The sequence below is a fragment of the Panthera tigris genome, chromosome F3 (genome assembly GCF_018350195.1).
Source record: "Panthera tigris isolate Pti1 chromosome F3, P.tigris_Pti1_mat1.1, whole genome shotgun sequence".
NCBI lineage: Eukaryota > Metazoa > Chordata > Mammalia > Carnivora > Felidae > Panthera > Panthera tigris.
Window position 1 is genome coordinate 7,765,520 of NC_056678.1, and position 22,781 is coordinate 7,788,300.

Genomic DNA, 22,781 nt, shown 5'->3' on the forward strand with positions numbered 1-22,781 from the left:
CGGAGCCGAAATCAAGAGTTGGGACACTTAACCGACTGAGCCACCCAGGTGCCCCTATATTATTATTTTGGAGTCCTGGCCTGAGCTTTGATTGTGTGGTTGAATCCTTCTGAGATAGATGAATTTTTAAGCAATAAAGTGTTGTCAAAACCTAGGAAAACAAAGAGCCCAGTGATTTGGTATGAGTGAGCAGACCTGGCTTGATTTAAAGCATCTTGGCAGATACAGTCCCTGCAGGTGAAGAACTTCTGGCTTATTCTTCAGGATAACATATATTTCGTAGACTCCTTTGATGAGCAAAGAACTTTTCTTCCCACATGTTTGGATTTGACAGTGTGACACCGAACACTGTAGTCCAGACTTAGGTCCTGTGTTTGGTCCTTGGCACACCAGTGACGGAGCTGCTGTGACCCTGGTGGCCTCAGGTGCTCACCAGCCTTGCCCTCTCCCTTCCTCTCCATCTGGCCAGGGCTCTCCTCTCTGATCGGAAGAGTGGCGTTTCTGGTCAGGTTGGAGGTGTGTGGATGTGGGCAGAGTGCCTGTGTCCCCTGGGTCAGCTTGAGCTCCTGCTATAATTTCATCCCACAAAGCAACACAACCATCTCAGTTGAAAAGGAAAAGAGCGAGATCTAATTGAATGTAGCAGCCTTCGGTATTTGCTTAAAATGCTACATGAGAGACCCGAATTGCTAAGAGCAGGTTCTAGGGGGAAATTCTGAAATTGCAAACTGCAGCCCTTTTTCCTCCCGCTTGGTTTGGCTGATTTCCAAAGCATCCAGGCCAGCAATTGAGGGACTGAAATGTAATCGGTGGCAATACATTTGTACCACATGAATCGTTCTCTGCCTCCAAAGCCTCCCGTGGCTGTGGGAACAGCACAGCAGCAGCAACAGCTCCTGGCTGCTGGACTCTGCAGGGAGGGAAGACTGGATCACAATGGTAAGAAACTCCCAAGATTTCTGCAGACCTAGTTTGTTACCTGGGAAGAAATACCTAGCATCTGCTGGTGACAGTGGCTGTGGGTCGCATGAGACTGAACTTGAGCTCTGGGGCACTGTCAGCCTTTTACTCAGAAGGGCAGGGAAACCCTTGGCACCAAGGTACTGACTTTTGAAAAATGATTCCTTTCATGTCAGGAGCCTTGTAATTAATAAGGACCATTTGCGGGGCTCTGCCGGGGAAGGACAGTCCCACAGTGACCTCAAAGGCGAGCCCTGATTAATGTGGTCTCTGATATGTGCTCTTCCTCTGAATGCAATTGTCATTTCCAGGAGCCTGCCTGAAAGAAAGAATCGCCTGCTTTCTCGATGTTTTCATGCGGGAGTACAAACCCATTCATAATGAAACAGCTATCTTTTCTGACTAGTGAGTTGTCACTAGTTGATGGGAGGCATTTGCAGATTAACCATTACTAGAGCAAACTTCGGAGTGTTTTTTTTTCCCCCTTTCAAAACTATTCTATGTAGACAGTGACAAAAGGAGCCCATGTTCTAAAAGGAAAGTGTAAGTGACTTTGGAGGAAGTTCGTTTGATTTCACTCTAGCAAAGCCAACACTGCCAGCGTGAGGCATGCCTTCATGGAAGTGTGAGGTCTTTGGACGAGGTGTGGGCTTCGTGGGAGGACGGTGTGCTGAGGTCGGGGTCGGCTGTGGTCTCTGTGGCTTCTCCGTGCACCTCTCCTCCTGTGCCCGTGATGCAGGACCGGTGGGAGGATTTGGTGTTAAGAGTGAAGCCACTAAACGTTTTCTTTAATAGTCAAGGGATGAAGGACAGTGGTCATAATAAGATTATATAACATTTAAGAGAAAATATAACCTATTACTGTATAGAGAGAATGCCTGAAATACATTTATTTGACTGCACAGCTGATGTGTGGGAAATGATTATTCTGTTTATAATCCAGATGAATGAAAAGAGTTCTGATGAAGGGGATGTGGGAATTTTTAGAAGTCTGCCTTTCCAACAACTCTGAAAAGGGGACACTGGGAACCAGATTTATGAAAATATTTCATCTCACTTCCTGCCCTCATCATCCGTCCTAGATCGCTAGGAACAGACCCTAGAAACAGCTGCAAAGTTCAGGGTCAGATTTTTCCCTCCTTTATTCATATGTGTTACCCTTTATTATTGCATCTGTGCTAGAAACTCTTCTAACCTGTGGAGAAGTCACATTAAAGACTCATCTGTTTCTCCTTGACCAGCCGGGTACGTAAATGCCAACATACCCAGCATAAGGGTTAAGTGGGGCTCCTTACTGCTGTGGAATGTTTTGCTTGAGTTCTTGAAGCATAATAATTCTTCTCTTCTCTTTATTAGCCCAAGAACATTCCTTTAAGGATTAAAAAGGACTGGGCTGAAATGCAGATAGAGTTCCTGCCAGCACACTTTAAGCGTGGGCATAAACTTAAGCACAGCGACAATCTTGTACAGTATTCAGGGAGACAACAAGGAGCCACCAGGGACTGAGTCACTTAAATGCAATAGCACAACCTAATGAAAGTATGTAGACCTCTTTTTTGATTGCCAAAAAAAAAAAAAAAAAGTTGGAAAAATTACCCAGTTGTACATTAAAATGAAAGCTTCCGTCTAATTGAGCTTTTCTGAACCGCAAACACTAAAACGGTCATAGTTTTGTAGGGAGGACATTCTAACCAGCTAGTTTTTGCAAAGGGGACTATATTTCCCCTTCTCTTGTAGTGAGAGGTCTGTCCAGAGACCAGTGGGTTGAAAAACCAGTCTTTGATTGTAAGGGGAGTGAATCTGTGGGTTAGATTTTCGTGAAGTCCCTTCCATGATGAAAAGGAAACCAATCATGTTTCTCAACATGCAGATGTGATCAGTTCCCTTACTTATCCAAGAGAAGAGACACTCAATTGTGTTTAAAACCCTCTCCTTGACCTCATTATTAGAATCAGGAGCATGTCAGGGCTTGCTGGCTGTTTTACCAAATAAGTCAGCCTGCTGTGGGCTCTGACTTCAGATTGCTTCTTTTTATTTTATTTACAAATTTAAAGGAAATGCAAATCATTAAATCCACCCCACATATTTGCAAGCAAGTTATTTCAAAACAAAGGAAATGTGTGAATGCTTTTAAGTAATATTTTACAAATATTGAGCACATATGTGCTATGTGCCAAGTGTTTTTAATACTTTAATAATCCTTATCCTTGCTTTTATTTATTTTTTTATATCCTTGCTTTTAAAGACAGATTATTATTAATAATACTGTTGTAATGAGGTGTAAGGTTCAGAGAGGTTAAGTACTTTCCTAAGGACACATAGCTAGTAAAAGGTAGTGCGAGGCTAGGAACAAATGTACGACCCTTACTTCTTAAACCACCTCATCCTACAACCTGTGAAGGTATGTATATAGGAAGGTGAGCCAGGCCAACCTTAAGTGACCCAGCCTCTAAAACTTCAAATAATCTTTAACATTTCTCTTTCCTCCTCATAGCCAATCTGCTTCAAGACAGGTCTGTTCTTTCTTGGTGTCACCTGTTTGGGTTTCTTGTCATTTGCATACCAACACCATAATTCTTTTTTTTTTTAATGTCTATTTTTGAGAGAGAGTGCACATGTGCTAGTGGGGGATGGGGGAGGGGGAAAGAGAGATGGGGAGAGAAGGTCTGAAACCGGCTCTGTGCTGACAGCAGTGATCCCATTGTGGGGCTTGAACTCATGAACTGTGAGATCATGATCTGAGCTAAAGGCAGATGCTTAACCAACTGAGGTACCCAGGTGCCCCCCAACACCATAATTCTTACCTTAAGTTCCACTCTGGCTAACTTCCCTTAAAGAGTTGCCTCAGTCTGGAAGAGAGTCTAATGTTATGGAAAGAGGGTTTAAGTGCACTCAGACCTAGAGTTAAATTTCTGGGTTACCCATGTATTCATGTGGTAATTTTTTAAATTCTTTAACAATTAGTGTTTTTATTTGCAAAATGGGAACAATGACTCTTACCTCTGTTGGGTCATTGTGATAATTACATTAATACGTTTATATAAAGTCAGATGTTTGATTAGGCTGTGAATCATGGTGGAACGATGAATTGCAAGGAAGGTTTTGAAATTTTGAAGTACAAGATGATAAGGATTTAAATGAAGATGATGGGGAGAAAATGGAAAAGAAAGTAGGAAGTGATGTGCATGAAAAATTCACCTGCACCGACCACTGATTGGTGTGAACATGAAAAAGAAAAGCACAGAGGGGCCCCGGTGGCTCAGTTGGTTTGAGTGTCTGACTTGATTTCAGCTCAGGTTATGGTCTCATGGTTATGGGATCAAGCCCCACATCAGGCTCTGTGCTGACAGTGCAGAGCCTGCTTGGGTTCCCCTTTCTCCTTTCTTTCTGCCCCTCCCCTGCTTGGTCTCTCTTTCTTTTAAAATGGTTAAGTAAACATTAAAAAAAAAGAAAAGAAAAGAAAGAAAAGCACAGACCGGGACTTGAAGCTACTAACTGAAGAAGACTCGCCTGGCTGCCATTCCTACATTACCTGACATGATGCCTCATATAGAGTAAGTTCTGTGTATTGTTGAGTGAATAAAAAAAGACATCCACAGGAGTCTCTCACCCAAAGTCCAGTAGGGTATTTAGAAGTGAGTGACAGTGTAGTGTGTTCTGGGACAAATGTGGAGGCTTATGGTATTAAGTGATCTTTTGTGTTCCTGAAGAGAAAGTGGATTCAGAGGATCAGAAGAGGTTCTATGTACCTCTTTACAAAAAATATGTATGTATGTGTATATATATACACATATATATATATGTATATATGTGTGTATATATATATGTATATATATATACATATACATATATATATATACATATATATATATGCAGGTTTTAGAAGTTTGGAGGTGGTATGGATATAGCCAGAAATGACAAAGGACTGCAGTGTGATCTTCCTGATAATTGGTTACTTGTAGCCACATTGGTAAGATGAATGGAAAGATGTGGAAGGAAATGAGTGGGTATGAAGCTCCCTCCCCTCAAAACAAAACAAAACAAAAAAAAGCACACAGAATGAAGGTATGAATAATCTTATTAATTAGAGTAGGTAAGATACTAATTGTCAGGAAGGGGGGTATTTTGATGCTAAGTTTTAGGGAATTGAAAGTGTTGGTTGACTTTGAGTTTCTCCTTGAAGATCATGTCAAGAGCATTAAAAATTGCACATAACAGTAATTTAATGAAGACGAATCATCTCTCTTATGCTTTCTGTGGTCTTCTGTGAAGGAGTTGTACTTGGTGGGCTAAAGAAAGTGCGAAGCTGCAAATAAGATATGAACTCACTTCAGATTTCATCCCATTGGTCAGCCTCACAGTTACAGATGATTCACGATGGGTGTTGGACGCGTCCCACGTGGCGAGAAGACACAAGAGCAAGTGTATATGGGATGGTGGATAAAATACCATTGAAGTTGTTGCTTATCAAGCCTGATTGTAAAATCAATGTGATAGATGAAAGACCTGGGATAAAGAGACTAATTAACTGGATAACCTAGAAATTAAATAGGTTCAAGTGTCTGGGGAGATGCTCAGAGGATTGCAGGAGAAATGGAGTAGTTCAGGTTGTTAGCCTTACCAACAACTTTACATGCTCTCCTGTAAGTGTGGACCCAGGAATAACGTTACAGTCCTCCAATATATATCCATTACTTCCAGGTGAGCTTATGATAGGCAGCTTCACTGTCCCAACTCTCTGATTTTCTTGGTTCTGCCCTTTTTATCGGCATTCCCAGATGCCTGTTAGTGTTTGTCCCTCATCTCTTATTTCCTATCTTACTCTTTGGATGTAGCAATTGAGTGTGCGAATTACCTGCCCAGACATCCTGGACCCCTGAGGACTTTTGGGTCTATGAAGGGCCCAGATTTCCCAAAACCCAACGCCCTAAGTCAGCTCCCCTGGTTGTGTCCCCACCCTGAAGGGCAAGTATATTTAGAGGCATTGGGTATTTGGATTGTGAAATTTGCTGTTTGGATTTATAGCTTGTTTTACAAAAGTACTTGGATTAATTTCCTTATTTGGTTAGTTACCGTGTTTATTTTGGTTTTGGTGGTGAAATCAAAATATAGTAAAGCATGTATAGAAATGTTTTAAGAAATGGATAGTCTCTGATAGAAAGGGGGGAAATCACAACAGTATATCCTTAATAAATCTCACTTTTTAATTAACTGTTATTCTATATCTATATGATTTTAATGTTTCTAACACACTGTGGCTGATTAATCAATTCATGGAAAGTATGGCTCATCGGCTTAGGTATTTCTCATAGCAAGGGCAGGCTATTTTGTAATATGTTGCTACATCTAAGACTTCCGCATTTGTGAGTACAGAAATTCTTTGTAAAACTATGTTTATAACTTCTGTTTAATCACATTGAAGAAGCTGAATACCATTTACTCAGTCTAGGACTTGGAGTTGCCTAGTAAGTTTCTGTGAAAGTGCATTGACATGTAATGGGTGAATTTTTTAAGATGGACTTAATTGGTTCCAGGATTATGTATGTTTCTTCTCCCGGGCCCTTTCCATCATCTGCTTGGAGTATTGATTTACTTAATCAAGGGGGTTTAAGTAAGAATTTTTTCTCAAATATAACTTCCAAAGTGAAAAAGTATATAAATCATAAATGTACAGCTCACATTTTTTGCAAAATGAACATAGTCTTGTAATTAGTACTCATTTGAAGAATAGAACATCAAAGTCACCCTGAAGTCCCCTTCATCCAGCCTTTCATGATCCTGCGTTATAGCCCCCAAATCAAGTTTTACTTGTTTTTAAGCTTTATATGCCCTCCTTCCTTTTTGTTTTTAAAAAGAAGCCAACAATCCCATTTTTGTAAGCTTACATCAGTAGATCTCTGTGCATGGGTGGAGATATAGCAGATTATGCTCCCCACACTAAACAGTGGGGGATATTTGCAAATTTTCTTCATTCTTTTCTTTATTTGAGTAGTGTTCTTTATTAAAATGAGTGTATGCCATTTACAAAAAATATGTAAGCAATTTTGAAAAAGAACTGTTTCAAACTGTGATGCCTGTTAGTAAGTCTTTGAAATGTTTTATGACGGGCATTGGCCAGGACTTTTTCGTATCACCTGAAGGACCAGTCTGTGTGATGCTTTGGGCCCTTAGTAGGGAAGAATTCTGTGGTCCCAGTCAGAGGTTTTTTTGAATGTCAGCAATAGGTGGCAGGCAAAACCCTTCACTCTTGCTTCACACTCAAGTTTAAGGCTGAGCTCTTAAATGTACTAGAAACAGTTAATAGCAATATAAATTATAAATTGCAAAGATTAAAATGTGCTGCAAGTTAATTATCTGTATGTCTTTGTAAAGAAATAAGTCTAATCAGAAATAATTTGATAGTCTTGCTAGCACTTTCACATTGAGATATAGCTTTAACTTTACTGGTGTTTCAACTGTAGCAGAGTTGCTGTGTACAAATGTAAGTTCCCATGGGCCCCAGAGGAAGGTGGGTTTGATGCCCGATCTGCCTTGCATGGCCAATCATGTCCCCTGGGAAAATGATGTCTGCCTGACCCATTTTTTTCTCAAAGCTTTCTATTACTATTCCTTTCAAATGTGTCAAAGTAATATACTCTTATGCAGTCTAAAGTCAGGAAATACAAATTCTTGTTTTATCGTAAGGGAAGACAGAACAGGGCTGTGAGCCCAAATCTATAAGTAGATCCTGCCATGTGATTGATTCAGGAAACTAAATAAGACAAATACACTTTTGTTTGTTGGGAGTGTTTTGATCACTGGTTCAGTTTCTTTGCTGGTTATCAGTCTGTTCAAGTTTTCTATTTTTTCCTGTTTTAATTTTGGTAGTTTATATGTTTCTAGGAATTTATCCATTTCTTCCAGGATGTCCAATTTGTTGGCATGTGGTTTTTCATAATATTCTCTTGTAATTGTTTATATTTCTGTGGTGTTGGTTGTTATTTCTCCTCTTTAATTTGTGATTTTATTTATTTGGATCCTTTCTCTTTTCTTTTCGATAAGCCTGGCCTAGAGGTTCAACAATTTTATTAATTTTTTCAAAGAACCAGGTCCTGGTTTCATTGATTTGTTCTATTGGGTTTTTTTGTTTGTTTCTATACTATTTATTTCTGTGCTAACCTCTGTTATTTCCTTCCTTCTGCTGATTTGAGGTTTTGTTTGTTGTTGTTTTTCTAGTTCCTTTACATGTAAGGTTATTTATTTAAGATTTTTCTGGCATCATGAAGTAAGAAAATAAACTTCCCTCTTAGAATCACCTTTGCTGCATCCCAATGGTTTTGGATCATTGTGTTTTCATTTTTGTTTGTTTCTATGTACTTGTTGATTTCCTCTTTGATTTTCTGGTTGACCCGTTAATTTTTAGTAACGTGTTGTGTAACCTTCATGTATTTGTACTCTTTCCAGATTTTTTCTCGTGGTTGACTTCAGTTTCATCATATTGTGGTCAGAAAAGGTGCATGTATGACTTCAGTCTTTTTGTATTTGTTGAGGCCTATTTTGTGACCTAATATGTGATCTATTCTGGAAATTGTTTTATGTGTACTTGAAAAGAATGTATATTCTGTTGTTTTAGGATGGAACGTTCTGAATATATCTGTTAAATCCATTTGGTCCAGTGTGTCATTCAAAGCCATTGTTTCTTTGTTCATTTTCTGTTTAGATGATCTGTCCATTGATGAACATAGATGCAAAAATTCTCAATAAAATACTAGCAAGCAAAATCCAAACAATACATTAAAAAAATCATTTACCACAATCAAGTGAGATTTATTACTGGGTTGCAAGCATGGTTCAGTATTTGCAAATCAATCAATGTGATATATCACATTAATGAAAGAAAGGATAAGAACTGTATTGATCATTTTGATGCAGAAAATGCATTTGAAAAAGTACAATATCCATTCATGTTAAAAACAGTCAACAAAGTAGGTTTAAGAGGGAACATACCTCAACACCTTAAGGCCATATATGAGAAAAGCCACAGCTAATATCCTAAATGGAGAAAAACTGAGTTTTTCTCTATGGTCAGAAACAAGATAGGGATGTCCATTTTCACGACTTTTATTTAACATAGTACTGGAAGTCCTAGCCATCAGACAACAAAAAGAAATAAAAAGCATCCAAATCATCAAGGAAGAAGTCAAACTTTCCCTCTTTGCAGATGACATGTTATTCTATATAGAAAACCCTAAAGACTCCACCAAAAACCTGCTAGAACTGATAAACGAATTCAGTAAAGTTACAGCATACAAAAATCAATGTACAGAAATCTGTTGCATTTCTATGCATCAGTAGTGAAGCAGCAGAAAGAGAAATTCAGGAATTGATCCCATTTGCAATTGCACCAAAACCGATCAGATACCTAGGAATAAACCTAACTAAAGAGGTGCAAAGACCCACACTCTGAAAACTATAAATCACTGATGAAAGAAATTGAAGATGACACAAAGAAATGGAAAGACATTCCATGCTTACGGATTTGAAGAAATACTGTTAAAATGTCTATACTACCCAAAGCAATGTACAGATTTAATGCAATCCCTTTCAAAATAGCAATAGCATTTTCATAGAGCTAACAATCCTAATTTTTAAAAAATGTTTATTTTTGAGAGAGAGACAGAGAAGGAGGGAGAGAGCATGAGCAGGAGGAGGGGCAGAGAGAGAGAGGGAGACACAGATCTGAAGCAGGCCCCAGTCTCTGAGCTGTCAGCACAGAGCCCGATGCAGGGCTTGGACTTGTGAACTGTGAGATCATGACCTGAGCTGAAGTTGGATGCTTAATCAACTGAGCTACCCAGGCACCCCCAAACAATCCTAAACTGTGTATTTTAAATTAAAATGTGAACCACAAGGGCGCCTGGGTGGCTCAGTCAGTTAAGCGGCTGACTTCGGCTCAGGTCATGATCTCATGGTCCGTGAGTTCAAGCCCCGCGTCGGGCTCTGTGCTGACAGCTCAGAGCCCGGAGCCTGTTTCAGATTCTGTGTCTCCCTCTCTCTCACCCTCCCCCGTTCATGCTCTGTCTCTCTCTGTCTCAAAAATAAATAAACGTTAAAAAAAAAAATTAAAAATAAATAAATAAATAAATAAATAAAATAAAAAAATGTGAACCACAAAAGATCCCAAATAGCCAAAGCGACCTTGAGAAAGAAAAGCAAAGCTGGAAGCACCACAATCCCAGACTTCAGGTTATATTACAAACTGTAGTGATCAAAATAGTATGGTACTGGCACAAAAACAGACACATAGATTAATGGAACAGAATAGAAAACCCAGAAATGAACCCACAATTATATGGTCAATGAATTCTCTACAAAGCAGGAAAGAATATCCAATGGGAAGAAGTCTCTTCAACAAGTGATATTGGGAAAACTGGACCACTTTCTTACACCATACACAAAAATAAATTGAAAATGGATTAAAGACCTAAATTTGAGACCTTAAACCATAAAAATCCTAGAAGAGAACACCATACACAAAAATAAATTGAAAATGGATTAAAGACCTAAATTTGAGACCTTAAACCATAAAAATCCTAGAAGAGAACACAAGCAGTAACTTCTTGGACATCAGCCATAGGAACTTCTTTCTAGAGATGTCTCCCGAGGCAGGGGAAATCAAAGCAAAAATAAACCACTGAGACTACATCAAAATAAAAAGCTTCTGCACAACAAAGGAAACAATTAACAAAACTAAAGGCAATCTACAGAATGGGAGAAGATATTTGCAAATGACACATCTGATAAAGGGTTAGTATCCAAAATGTATCAAGAACTTACAGAACTCAATACCCAAAGAAAAATTCAGTTAAAAAATGGGCAGAAGATATGAATATAAATTTTTCCAAGGAAGACATCCAGGTGGCCAACAGATACATGAAAAGATGCTCACCATCACTTATGATCAGGGAAATGAAAACCAAAATTCTAATGTGATAATACCTCACACCTGCCAGAATGGCTAACATCAACACAAGAAACAACATGTGTTGGCCAGGATGTGGAGAAAGGGGAACCCTCTTTCACCATTGGTGGGAATGCAAACCGGTGCAGCCACTCTGGAAGACAGTATGGAGGTTCCTCAAAAAGTTAAAAATAGAACTACCTACGATCCAGCAACTGCACTGCTAAGTATTTGCCCAAAGAATACAAGAACACTAATTCAAAGACATGACAGAACATGAGTGGGGGAGGGACGGAGAGTGAAGGAGACAGAATCCGAAGCAGGCTCCAGGCTCTGAGCTGTTAGCACAGAGCCCGGTGCAGGGCTCAAACTCACGAACCACGAGATTATGACCTGAGCTGACGGTGGACACTTAACCGACTCAGCCACCCAGGAGCCCCTTAAATTATTTATACTATTATTCAATGAATGTCTACCTCCCCAATAGACTGTAAACTCCCATGAATAGGAACCATGTTTCCCATCGTAATCTTGGTGGCTAGAACAGTGGCTGACATATTAAATATTTACTGAAAGAACAAAAAACAAATATTTCACTCAGGTTCATAAGTAAGTGTGCATCTGTAAATATTCATAAACATGCTATTGAGTTCTGTTTTTTTTTACTTACTTTATGGTGGCCATCATTCTGTGCTGTGTAATTCTGTCATCATTTTAATGGACATGAATGTTATTTCCAGTTTTCCTGCAAAAGTTTTGTTTATAGTATACTGAGTAAGCATTTTTGCACATTCAAGTTTAAGCAATTGCCGATTCAGTTCTTTTGCTATTTCACTATGCAACATCAAGGGAATAAATGACCTAATTTTAAAAGTGTTAAGTAGAGTAATGGACAGAGAAGTGGAAGGAAGCAGAGAGAGGGAGGGAGAAAGATGGGGGAGCGTTTCCGAAAGAATTTACAGGCATACTTCATTTTATTGTGCTCTGCAGCTACGGATTTGTTTTTGTTTTTTTACAAATTCAAGCCTTGTGGCAAACCTGTGTCAAGGAAGTCTGTCAACACCATTTTTTTACAACAGCATTTGCTCATTTTGTGTGCTGTGTCACATTTTGGTAATTCTCACAATATTTCAAACTTTCTCATTATCATGGTATTTATTGTGATCTGGAATCGGTGATTACAATCAGCTAAAAGCTCAGATGATGGTTAATAATTTGTAGCAATAATAGTTTAAAATTAAGGCATGTACACTTTTTTTTAAGACATAATGCTATTGCACATTTAATAGACTTAATATAGGATAGACTTAATAGACTACAGTAGAGGATAAACAGAACTTTTATATGTCTTTGGAGACCCAGGAAACATTAGACTTGCTTTATGGCAAGACTCACTGTACTGAGGTGGTCTGGAACCCCACTGGGCTTTGCCTATTCTGTGCTCTGTGGATTGAGAAGAGGCCTGGACGTAGAGGAAAAGAAGCATGTGGATGAGTCCGGCAAGCCAATGTCTCATCTCCCTTGTAGCTAAAATCTGTAACTAAATTCTGAGTTACGCGTGCTGGGCCACCTTGTAGGGCAAGGACTCCTTATCCACCTTTGCCCTTCATAGGGTCCAGCTCGCCCTTATAATTGGTCAAATATATAGGCTTTGCCAATGGCTTATAGTCTGCCCAATCAGGTGTACTATATAATCAGCCTCAGGTAAATAATCCTCAGTCTACTCATTCCATATGAGGCCCTGATCGTACAGGAACAGCACGCAGGTGGGCACAGCCTGCCCCACCTGGGGTGTTATAATCTCATTCCTGCCTACCCTCTTCGAACAACAGAATTGGCTGGGTCAGTTCTTGAGACCAGTGACCTATTTTGAAGCGTCTGGATGCTTGGTACAACCAGGCTTTATTTCCTTCCACCAGGGTGACTCAAAATCATGCTATTGCCTAAAAAGGGATGAATTAAAAGTATTTGTTTTTAAAAGGTAAAAATCCTTTTTTAAAAGCCCCCTTCAAATAATTGGGGCTTGCCTAGTTAATATCATATTGGAATGCATCCTGGAACTGCTTTTGCTTGCAGTTCTGAGACCTGCACATCTGAGAATGGTCCCCATTTACCTACGGGACTAAGTATTTAGTGTGTTCAGTCGTTACGCACAGTGATATTTAAAAGCTTGAAATAGGGGCGCCTAGGTGGCTCGGTCGGTTAAGCGTCCGCCTTCGGCTCAGGTCATGATCTCACCGTTCGTGAGTTCGAGCCCCGCGTCGGGCTCTGTGCTGACCGCTCAGAGCCTGGAGCCTGTTTCAGATTCTGTGTCTCCCTCTCTCTCTGCCCCTCCCCTGTTCATGCTCTGTCTCTCTCTGTCTCAAAAAAATAAATAAACGTTAAAAAAAAATAAAAATAAATAAATAAAAGCTTGAAATAAATAACAAAAACTCCCCAAACTGGGGAGCACCGAGGAGGTAGTCAACACCTACTAGTGAATTAGAGTCTCCCAAACTTGATGAACCTTGATGAATGGAGCACTTTCACTGCTTGTCACTTCTACCCATTTCTCTTTCAATCCTTGTGCATTCTTTTGAGAACACAGCTGAGTCCCTTTCCCTGCCTTCCCAGCTAGTAGGTGTGGCCACATGAGTACCCAGCCAATAGCACGTGGGCAAAAGCGAAGCCTGCCCGTGAAAACTTCCCACGCTCGCGCCTCCATGTGTTGTTCCCGTTCTGCTGTCTGCATGTTAATGTCCAGGGTTCTAGGAAGCCACCTGCTGAAGATGGTAGAGGGTAGAGACACCATCAACCTGGGGCTCAGGAAGACCTTGTTAAGCAAAGGCCCCTTCCCCTTCCCCACATGCAGCTGACTTTGACTCTGAATGAGCAGGAAATGGCACTTTGCCTGTATTTGAGCCTTTCTACATTTTGGTCTATTTTTAAGAACAATTAGCTGTGAGTTAACCTGATTTTATCAAGTTCCTACCAGGTTTTTTTGCCCTGTAATAGGTATTGGGGATACAATGGTGACCAAAGCAGTTAAGATCCCTAGTTCCTTGTTAGGTTCTAATAAGGGAGACAAACAATAAACATGTAAAGGAATGAACCAGAACTTTACATATGGAGATAAGAGCTATGAAGGAAATTAACAGGCTGATAAGAGCATCATGTTGGAGCGTGAGGGTGCTGGCTATAAATTAGTCTTTGAATGAAGTGGAGGTCTTTAAATAGGCATTGTTGGTTAAATTCTGAAAGTTGGAAAATAACTATCAATTTAATGAGGATATAGGAAAATCACAGAAAGCAGGACAGCACACAGACTCCCCTTCTAAACTTATTCCCACTGCTTCCATGAGTGGTAAGGAATTTCCAACAAAATTCCAAAAATTTCCCAAGATCATAGGGTTCTGACTAGTTAAAAACCATCCTGGCATGAGGCAGGATGTACAAGTTTGGGAGAATGTCCTTGAGTTTTCTTAAAGAGCTCAAAAGTAGAGAGGATTTGTTCTTAGTGACCCCAAATGACTTTGCAGTGATTCTGTGTCTCTTGATGCCTTTAAAGATCAAAGGAAAGATATCATTGGCTTATACAAGGGACTTCCATAAAGTGGGTGGATACTATTTTCCAGTTTGAATTAATTCCTGTGATGTGGGAAGCTGGAATGGAGAGAGATAATTCTTAATATCCCTTGCAATATACTGCCATCAAGACTTTGACTTTTTGTTGAAATCATAAACTTATGCATGTTATAGGTTAGATTCTTAATCATGGTTGTTTTTGTTTTTGTTTGTATCCAAGATATGGAAACATCAGCTGACTTAAGTTAAAGAAGAATTTGTGATGAGCGATGAGGGCTTCCTGAAACCCCAGCAGGAAGTACAGCCATGTTTCCCATGATGCTGGACCTGATTTTAGAGAGAAATCTGATGGCTTCTTTGTTTTTCTCTCCCTTTTTGGCCTCATCTCTGCCTCACAATGTCTGCTCCATTCTCCTGAGTATCTCTGAAGAGTCCTCTCAGAGCTCATTCGTTAACACATTTGTACATAAAACTGTTCCTCACTGGATCCTCTCCCAGACAGCAGCGTCAACTCAATGATGAGATGTTTGTGAGCTTCCCACGGTGCACTCCCATACCCCCTCCCAGTGTGGACCCTGATTCAAGCAGCTGGGTCCAGGGGACAGGTTGTCTGGCCCAACTCCCACCGCACACAGACCGTGTGGAGAGTGTCTGAGAGGAGCTGACATCGGTCCAAATAGGAATGATGATGCACCTGCTGAGGCCAGCATTACACACCCTCTTTCCATGCACTTGTCCTGAAGCCACTCTCTTAGCCTGCTGCTGCTAGTGTGCAAGCAGCCATAAATACCACCACACCGTCTCTGCCTGGAGATTGCTCCAGTGGCCCCCCACACACTTAGTGCATCTGGAGGGGAATTTGGGGGCCTTTTTAAAAGTTTCTTGTTAGTGTCAGACTCCATAACCAAGAATACTTCAAAACTTGCAGTCCTCCTCACTATTTTGCAATCCATGGCCTAAATGATAATTTAAGCTCCCCTAAAATGCAAAAAAAAAAAAAAAAAAAAGTAAACAAAAAAAATGAGGAGGGGAGAAACCAGTCCAATTTTAAAGAGTCTTTCCTTTTTATTTTATTTTATTTTTTTGTTTAAAAAATTTTTAATGTTTATTTTTGAGACAGAGAAAGACAAAGCATGAGTGGGGCAGGGGCAGAGAGAGAGAGAGAGACACAGAATCCAAAGCAGGCTCCAGGCTCTGAGCTGTCAGCACAGAGCCCGATGCGGGGCTCGAACTCAAGAACTGTGAAATCATGACCTGAGCCAAAGTTGGATGCTTAACCGACTGAGCCACCCAGGCTTCCCAAGAGACTTTCCTTTTTAAAATGAAGAAAGAGGTAATACCCCTCCAGGATAGCACCTTGTATCAAGTAACGAGTCTGGGAGCTTCTGTCTGGGAGCTTCTACGGTAGCCTAGTTGTCAGAGCATGGACTCAGGTTTGATGGGTGACCTTGAACAAGTTGCTTAACATCTCTGTTCCCCAGTTTCATACCCACCTCCAAGGGGAATTGGGAATTATTAAATGAGTGAATATTTGCAAAGAGCTTAGAATGATATCTGGCCTACAGTAAGCACTTGTATAGATGTTTATAAGCTACCTAATTCTTACAGAGCAGAGAGGAGGATTGGTCCTCAGGATGAGTGAATTACAAGGATTACAAGCATCAGTCTCTGAGCTTGGGGTGGCGGGAGGCTCGAAAATCTTCACTGCTCCAGCTTCTGCCCACTGGGAAGATGACAGTAAGACTTTCTTCAGTGCCCTTCTTTGTACCAGCTGTGGGAGGGGCATTGGGTAAGAGTGTTACCAGTGTGGCTGTGCCCTAAGTCATGATTTATTCTTAGCTTGAGGGCTACCCAAGAAGCTGGGACTCTGAACCCTTGTGTATAATAACCTTGGGAGCAGTAATAGTAACCCTTGTGAATAATAACCTTATGAATCTTGTCTATAGTAATGATCCTGTGTGTATAATAATAAAATTCGGTTTTTGTCTCTGGTTCCTTGCACAGAGCTCCTAAAACCCTTGGGGTTTCCTAAGTGCTAGAAGTATTGCTTGTTATTTATAAGGAACTCCTTTCCACTGTGCCTTTTATGCTAATGAGATGACTCAAGGCAGGGCCGGCCCTTGCACAGCTCATTTATTTATTTATTATTGAAGTATAGTTGACAATGTCATATTAGTTTAAGGTGTACAACATAGTGATTTTACAATTCTATACATTACTCATTGCTCACCATGATAAATGTAGTCACCATGCAGTGTTATTGTAATATTTATTGACTATTCCCAATGCTTTATGTTTCATCTCTTTGACTTATTTATTTTATAACTAGAAGTTTGTACCTCTTAATTCCCTTCGTCTATTTTGCCTACTCTCACCCCCACTATTTTGCCTCCCCTTCGTCTATTTTGCCTACTCTCACCCCCGTCTATTTTGCCTCCCCCCACCACCCCTCTGGCAATCACCAGCGTTGTCTGTATTTAAGAGTCTGTTTTTTTGTCTCTTTTTTTCCTTTGTTTTGTTTCTTAAATTCCACAGATGAGTAAAATCATGTTGTATTTGTCTTTATCTGATATATAGCATTTAGCATTATACTGTCTAGGTCCATCCATGTTGTTGCAAATGGGAAGATCTCATTCTTTTTTGTGGCTCAGTAGTATTCTGTATGTACCACATCTTCTTTATGTGTTCATGTATCTATGGACACTTGGGCTGCTTCCAGATTTTGGCTATTGTAATTAATCCTGCAATAAACACAGGGGTGCATATATCTTTTTGAACTAGTGTTTTCATTTTCTTTGAGTAGATATCCAGGAATGGAATTTCTGAAGTACATGGTATTTCTTTTTATTAAAAAAATATTTTTAATTAAAAAAAATTTTTTTAGAGAGAGAGAGCAGGAGGGGGGGAAAGGGGCAGAGGGAAAGAAAGAGAATCCCAAGCAGGCCCCATGCTTAGCATGGAACCCACTGCAGGGCTCAATCCTATGATGCTGGGATCATGACCTGAGCTGAAATCAAGAGTCATACACTCAACCAGTTGAACCACCCAGGAGTCCCATATGGTATTTCTATTTTTAATTTTTTAATTAAAAAAAAATGTTTATTATTGAGATAGAGTGCATACACGTATGAGTAGGTGAGGGGCAGAGAGAGAGGGAGACAGAATCTGAAGCAGGCTTCAGGCTTTGAGCTGTCACACAGAGCCTGACACAGGGCTCGAACCCACGAACCACGAGATCATGACCTGAGCTGAAGTTGGACGCTTAACCGACTGAGCCACCCAGGTGCCCCAACTATTTTGAGTTTTTTGAGGAAGCTCTGTAGTGTTTTCTGCAGTGGCTGTACCAGTTTACATTCCCACCAACAGTGCATGAGGGTTCTCTTTTCTCTGTATCCTCACCAACACTTATCTTTTTGATACTAACTATTCTCACAGGTATGAAGTGAGAGGTATCTCACTTGTGGTTTCGATTTGCATTTCCTTCGTGATGAGTGACAAGAGATCTTTTCATGTGTCTCTTGGCCATCTGTATGTCTTCTTTGGAAAGATGTCTGTTCATGTCTTCTGCCCAGTTTTTAATTGGATCATTCATTTTTTTGGTGTTGAGTTGTGTAAGTTCTTCATATATTTTGGACATTAACCCCATATCAGATATGTCATTTGCATATGTCTTCTCCCACCCAGTAGGTTGCCTTTCCATTTTGTTGTTGGTTTCCTTCACTGTGCAGAAGCTTTTTATTTTGGCATAGTCACAATAGTTTATTTTTGCTTTTGTTTCCCTTGCCTGAGTAGAAATATCTGTAACTATGTTGCTAAGGCTGATGTCCAAGAGATTACTGCCTACGTTTTCTTATAGGAGTTTTATGGTTTCAGGTTAGAGGGTTAGAACTTTCATCTCCACATATCCCTCACTCCTCTGGGATGAGAGAGGGACTAGAGATTAAGTTTAGTCACCAGCGGCCAATGATTTAATTAATCCTGACCACATAATGAAGCTTTGATAAAAACAAAAACAAACAAAATAAAACCCTAACATGACAAAGCCCAGGGATCTTCTGGGTTGATGAACACATTGATGTGCTGGGAGGCTGGCATGCCCCAAGTGGACATGGAAACGCTCACTGCACTCCCCGCCCCCCCCCATTCCTGGTCCTGAGCATCTCTTCCTTTTGGCTGGTCCTCAGCTGTACCCTTTGTAATAAACATGTAATCACAAATATAGTGCTTTCCTAAGTTTTGTGAGACATTGCAGAGAATTATCATATGGGGATGGGAGAGGCAGAAGTGATCCAGGCAGAAGTGCAGATGGCCTGGGGACCCCATTTGATTGCTATCTGAAGTGGAGGAAGTCTTATGGGACTGAGCCCTTAGCCTGTGGGGTCTGTGCTAACTCCGGGTAGTTAGTGTCAGATTGAATTGAACTGTAGAGCACCCAGTTGGCATTGCAATGACATTTTTGAATTGTTGGAAAATGACCGAACACCTTGTTTGAGACAAGCCTGAAATTTACCTCCAGACTGGGGAGTATGGTGTCTTATGTCCTGCTTGCTGGTCACTTGGTAGGCTCTGTGGAGGGACGTGTGTGCGACAGGCAATACAATACCATGTCCACCCTCAGTTAACTTGGCTGTAACCGCCTGTGAATTTGGGCTGTCACTGATCTTCCTCCAGCCTCAACTAATTGTATTCCCCGCAAGCCCAGGATTTTGAAACAGTGGATGTCTGAGAGAGGACCTGGCCTTAAATACCAGGAGGTCATGTGACTAATCTGGGGTCACATACAGCCTTCCAGATGTGGGGTTCAATTTTCAGGACTCCTAGTTTCCTATCTTGCTACCCCATTCTCTCTTGCCTTGTCCAGCCGTATGTTTTCTAATAGGTTAGCTTCTCAACCCAGTGAAGCTTCTTTTCTTTGTTCTTTTAAGTTCTTGCACTAATTTCTACACAAATTCTTAGAATAGATTCTAAAGGTCATAGAAATATGACCATGAGGTGGTGGGTAGAACATGGTACAACCTCCTGATGATCCAAACTAGAAGAAATGCTTTTTTCAAAGGTTGAACACTATTGCCAGTGAGGACTGAAAATAAATGGTCCCTGAGCTTGTATCCAAATCCCCACTTCTCCCAAGGTGGACATGTTCTAAAAACATGAGTCAATAAACATTAAATCTCTCTATAATCAGCTTCCATTTGTAGGCTAATTATGTTCCGTGTTACTTTGTTGTCCTTGTTTTCTTTTAGATAAAAAGCTTTCTCTGTGCACTTGAGCCGTTGTCTTTAATAATTAATCATGGTTTCATTGTAGAGATGTTTTTATAATAAAAAAAGTGAATCCTTAAGCAGAAGGATCAGTAGAACAATTACACATTAAAACAGTTGCTAATGGAGATCTTGATAGGAAATGACCTTATCAGTTAAACATTTATGACGACAGGTGGGCTCTGGAGGCAAGAAGATGGAAATTGCAATTCATCATTTAATGGGATGGAAAAGATGACATGACTGTCCGTGTTTTAAAACAGAACGAGTGCCATTTACATAATTGGAGGAGGGAAAATAACATTGAAGAAAGAAATTGTAAAGTAAATGGGATTTTTTTTTATTTAGACAATGGAAGAGTGCCGGGCAATTTACTATGTGTTGGAGTGTGTGAAGGGCTGTTGTTAACAGAAGCTAGCGGTCAAGTTTGCATTTCTACCATGGGTGCAAAGAGCAGGTGGAGTTTTAAACTGTGCTGGGAATTTGGGTAAGACACAAGGATACTTTTCCGACAAGGAGAGCTATTAGATACTCCTAGTGGGTTTTGAACGTTGTTAGCAGCGTTTATTGGGAGTCCACTGTGCACAGATCGTTAGACTTGTTGGGGGATGAGAATTCCTGTCCCCTTCCAGGTCCTAGCCAGACTAAGAATCAGATTGACAGGACACAGTGGAACAGGAGAAAAGAAAATGTAGCAGAGTATGTATGGGGAATCCACACAGGTGTGGAAATTCTAAAGCCAGGCAGAATGCAGTGTATATGTACAACTAAGGGGAAAGAGGGGAGGGGCCTGGGTCTTCAAAGGGAAGGAAAGCAAACCTTGGGGACAATGAAAAAGAGTAAGTGTGTGGTACACAAATGTTTGGTGCCACTTGGACACAATGGGACAGAGAGGACTTTGATCAAAGTGGCCCTGCTAGGTTCTTTTCTGTATACCATACCTTGTTCATATCATAAAGTAGTTATTTATGGTGATAGCTCTCTCCCTGGAGCAGGGGCTCTATCTAAATTCTTATTAAGTAGTTGTGGGGGATGTAAAGAGCTTTCTGAAACTGTTGGGTCCTGATTGCTTTTAACTCAAAATAATCTTTATGCCAGAGTGGCCTCTTTTGTCCCGTTGACCTCTACAGAGTTACTAATGGAGTTCTTCTGGGTTTTGGTTTTCTTCTCTACTACTTTTTAAAAATAGGTCACAGCCCCACCTTTCTGGGTTGGCCTCTCTGAGGTTTAGCTTAAGGTGTAGAGTAGTGGCGGATGATTCCTCTAAGTAATTTCAGTCTTATGCTTCCATGTCAAGGGTAGGAAAGATCTAAAAGTAAATCAGTTGTCATTATTTGTGGCCGTTATGTTCTATAAAGTCACCACAAACGCTGAATTAGTGAATATTGACCAGGTGCTCCTAGAGGGAATGTAGGCTTAGGTTCCTACAAACCTCAGGTCACAGTATTTTCTTCAACTAATCAATACATAACTTTGGCCTATGCGTGATTCTGTTCAAAGACACCTTATTTAACACATATTGTTGATTCATTAACGTTGAACTCACAGCCAACCGCACTGTAACTCGTGCCTGAACCAAGCTTTTCTAATGCACGCATTTGGTCTGTGAGGCACATCACAGCTCTCTTGTGCTTGGGAGAGCCATAACGCAGTTCAACAGTTTGTTTGGAGTGGGGTTGGGGGGGTGTATTGAACAGGGAAATCACCAACAAAATCACAAAAATGCAAAAAAAGAACAAGACAAAAAAACCCGCAAAAAACCATGGTGCTAAATAGACCATGAAGGAGGGCACATCGGTATGGTGTGAACACTGCAGCAAGAAGGCACAGCATCTGCTTGTTCAGCCTCCGCTGGGGATGTGTGTGTCGGGCGACTGAAACTTTTCACCGCTGTGTGAGTACCTGAGAAAGCCCTGCAAGTACCGATTTTAGCGTTGCAAATAAATTTTAACAAGTAGGCAGATTTGCAACTACGGAATCTGTGAATAATGAGGATCCGCCCTACCCTGCAACCTGACCTTTTCTCCAAGCGAAGATCTGCATTGCGATATAATTTAAAGTTTCCTGTCATGAAGCTGTTTAAAAGGAGCAAGCGGAGTCTGAGCAGTGTTTGTAATGGATAGGTGTCTCGGAACGCTGTCTGTATGCTGACAGCTCCCACGTCTCCGTCCCCACCCCCAGCCTCCGTCACCTCCAGGCTCATGGATCCTGTGGCCTCCTGACACTTTCACTTGGAGGTTTCCCAGACGTATCAGATCTGCTGTGTCTAACATCAGCATCTGGGTTGCGTCTCCCTTCCCAGCCTTGCTGTTGCCACATTCAGCAGCAGCTCTGTCTTTCCAGTCGCTCAGGCTGGGACTCCCAGAGCCATCCTTGGTACTTCTCTTGTTTCCGCTCCCCACATCTCCAGTTCACCCGCACCTTCTGGGAGCTCGGCATTCACAAGGCATCAGAATCTGGCCGCCACCCACTGTGTCCATGTCCCTGCTCTGTCCCTGCCGGTGTCACCTTGTGCCTGGACTCCTGCCACCGTCTCCTGACTGGTCTCCTTGTGTCCACAGCGGCAGCAGCCTCTCTCTATACAGCGGTCAGAGTGATCACTCTGAAACATATGTCTAGCCCATCACTTCTCAGCTCCAGACTCGCCAGTCACTTGCCATCTCAGAGCAAAAACCAGATGTTTGACCGGGGGCTACAAGAGTCTTTAAAATCTGTCTCTCTTCCTCATTCTGTGACCTCATTTCCTGTTACTCTCTGTCGTGATTACTGTACATTAGCCATGGTGACCTCCTTGCTGCTCCTCAGTTGTGATCATCTCATAATGTGTCTCAGGACCGTTGCACATGCTCTTCTTTCTGTCTGAGCAGATACCCTTTTGAAATCCACATCTCTGTTCACATCCACGACTGCAATGTCATCACACAAAGCAAGCCTTGCTCCTTTCTCTTCATGACCCCTGTCACTCTGTCCTCTTACTTACCCAGCTTTATTTTCTTTAAAAAAAATTTTTTTTATTGTTTTTATTTATTTTTGAGAGAGAGAGACAGAACACAAGC

The 22,781-nt window shown here is 40.9% G+C and overlaps 1 protein-coding gene across 1 annotated transcript in view; it reads left to right on the forward strand.

Annotated features, from left to right (window-relative positions):
* Positions 1-916: 916 nt before the first annotated feature.
* The window catches only part of PLD5 (phospholipase D family member 5), a 339,966-nt gene continuing 318,101 nt past the window's right edge, over positions 917-22,781 (forward strand). The window contains exon 1 of the mRNA XM_015535224.2: positions 917-939. Within this exon, the coding sequence (XP_015390710.1) occupies positions 937-939 (3 nt within the window). The 5' untranslated portion in view covers positions 917-936. The remainder of the gene's footprint in view (positions 940-22,781) is intronic.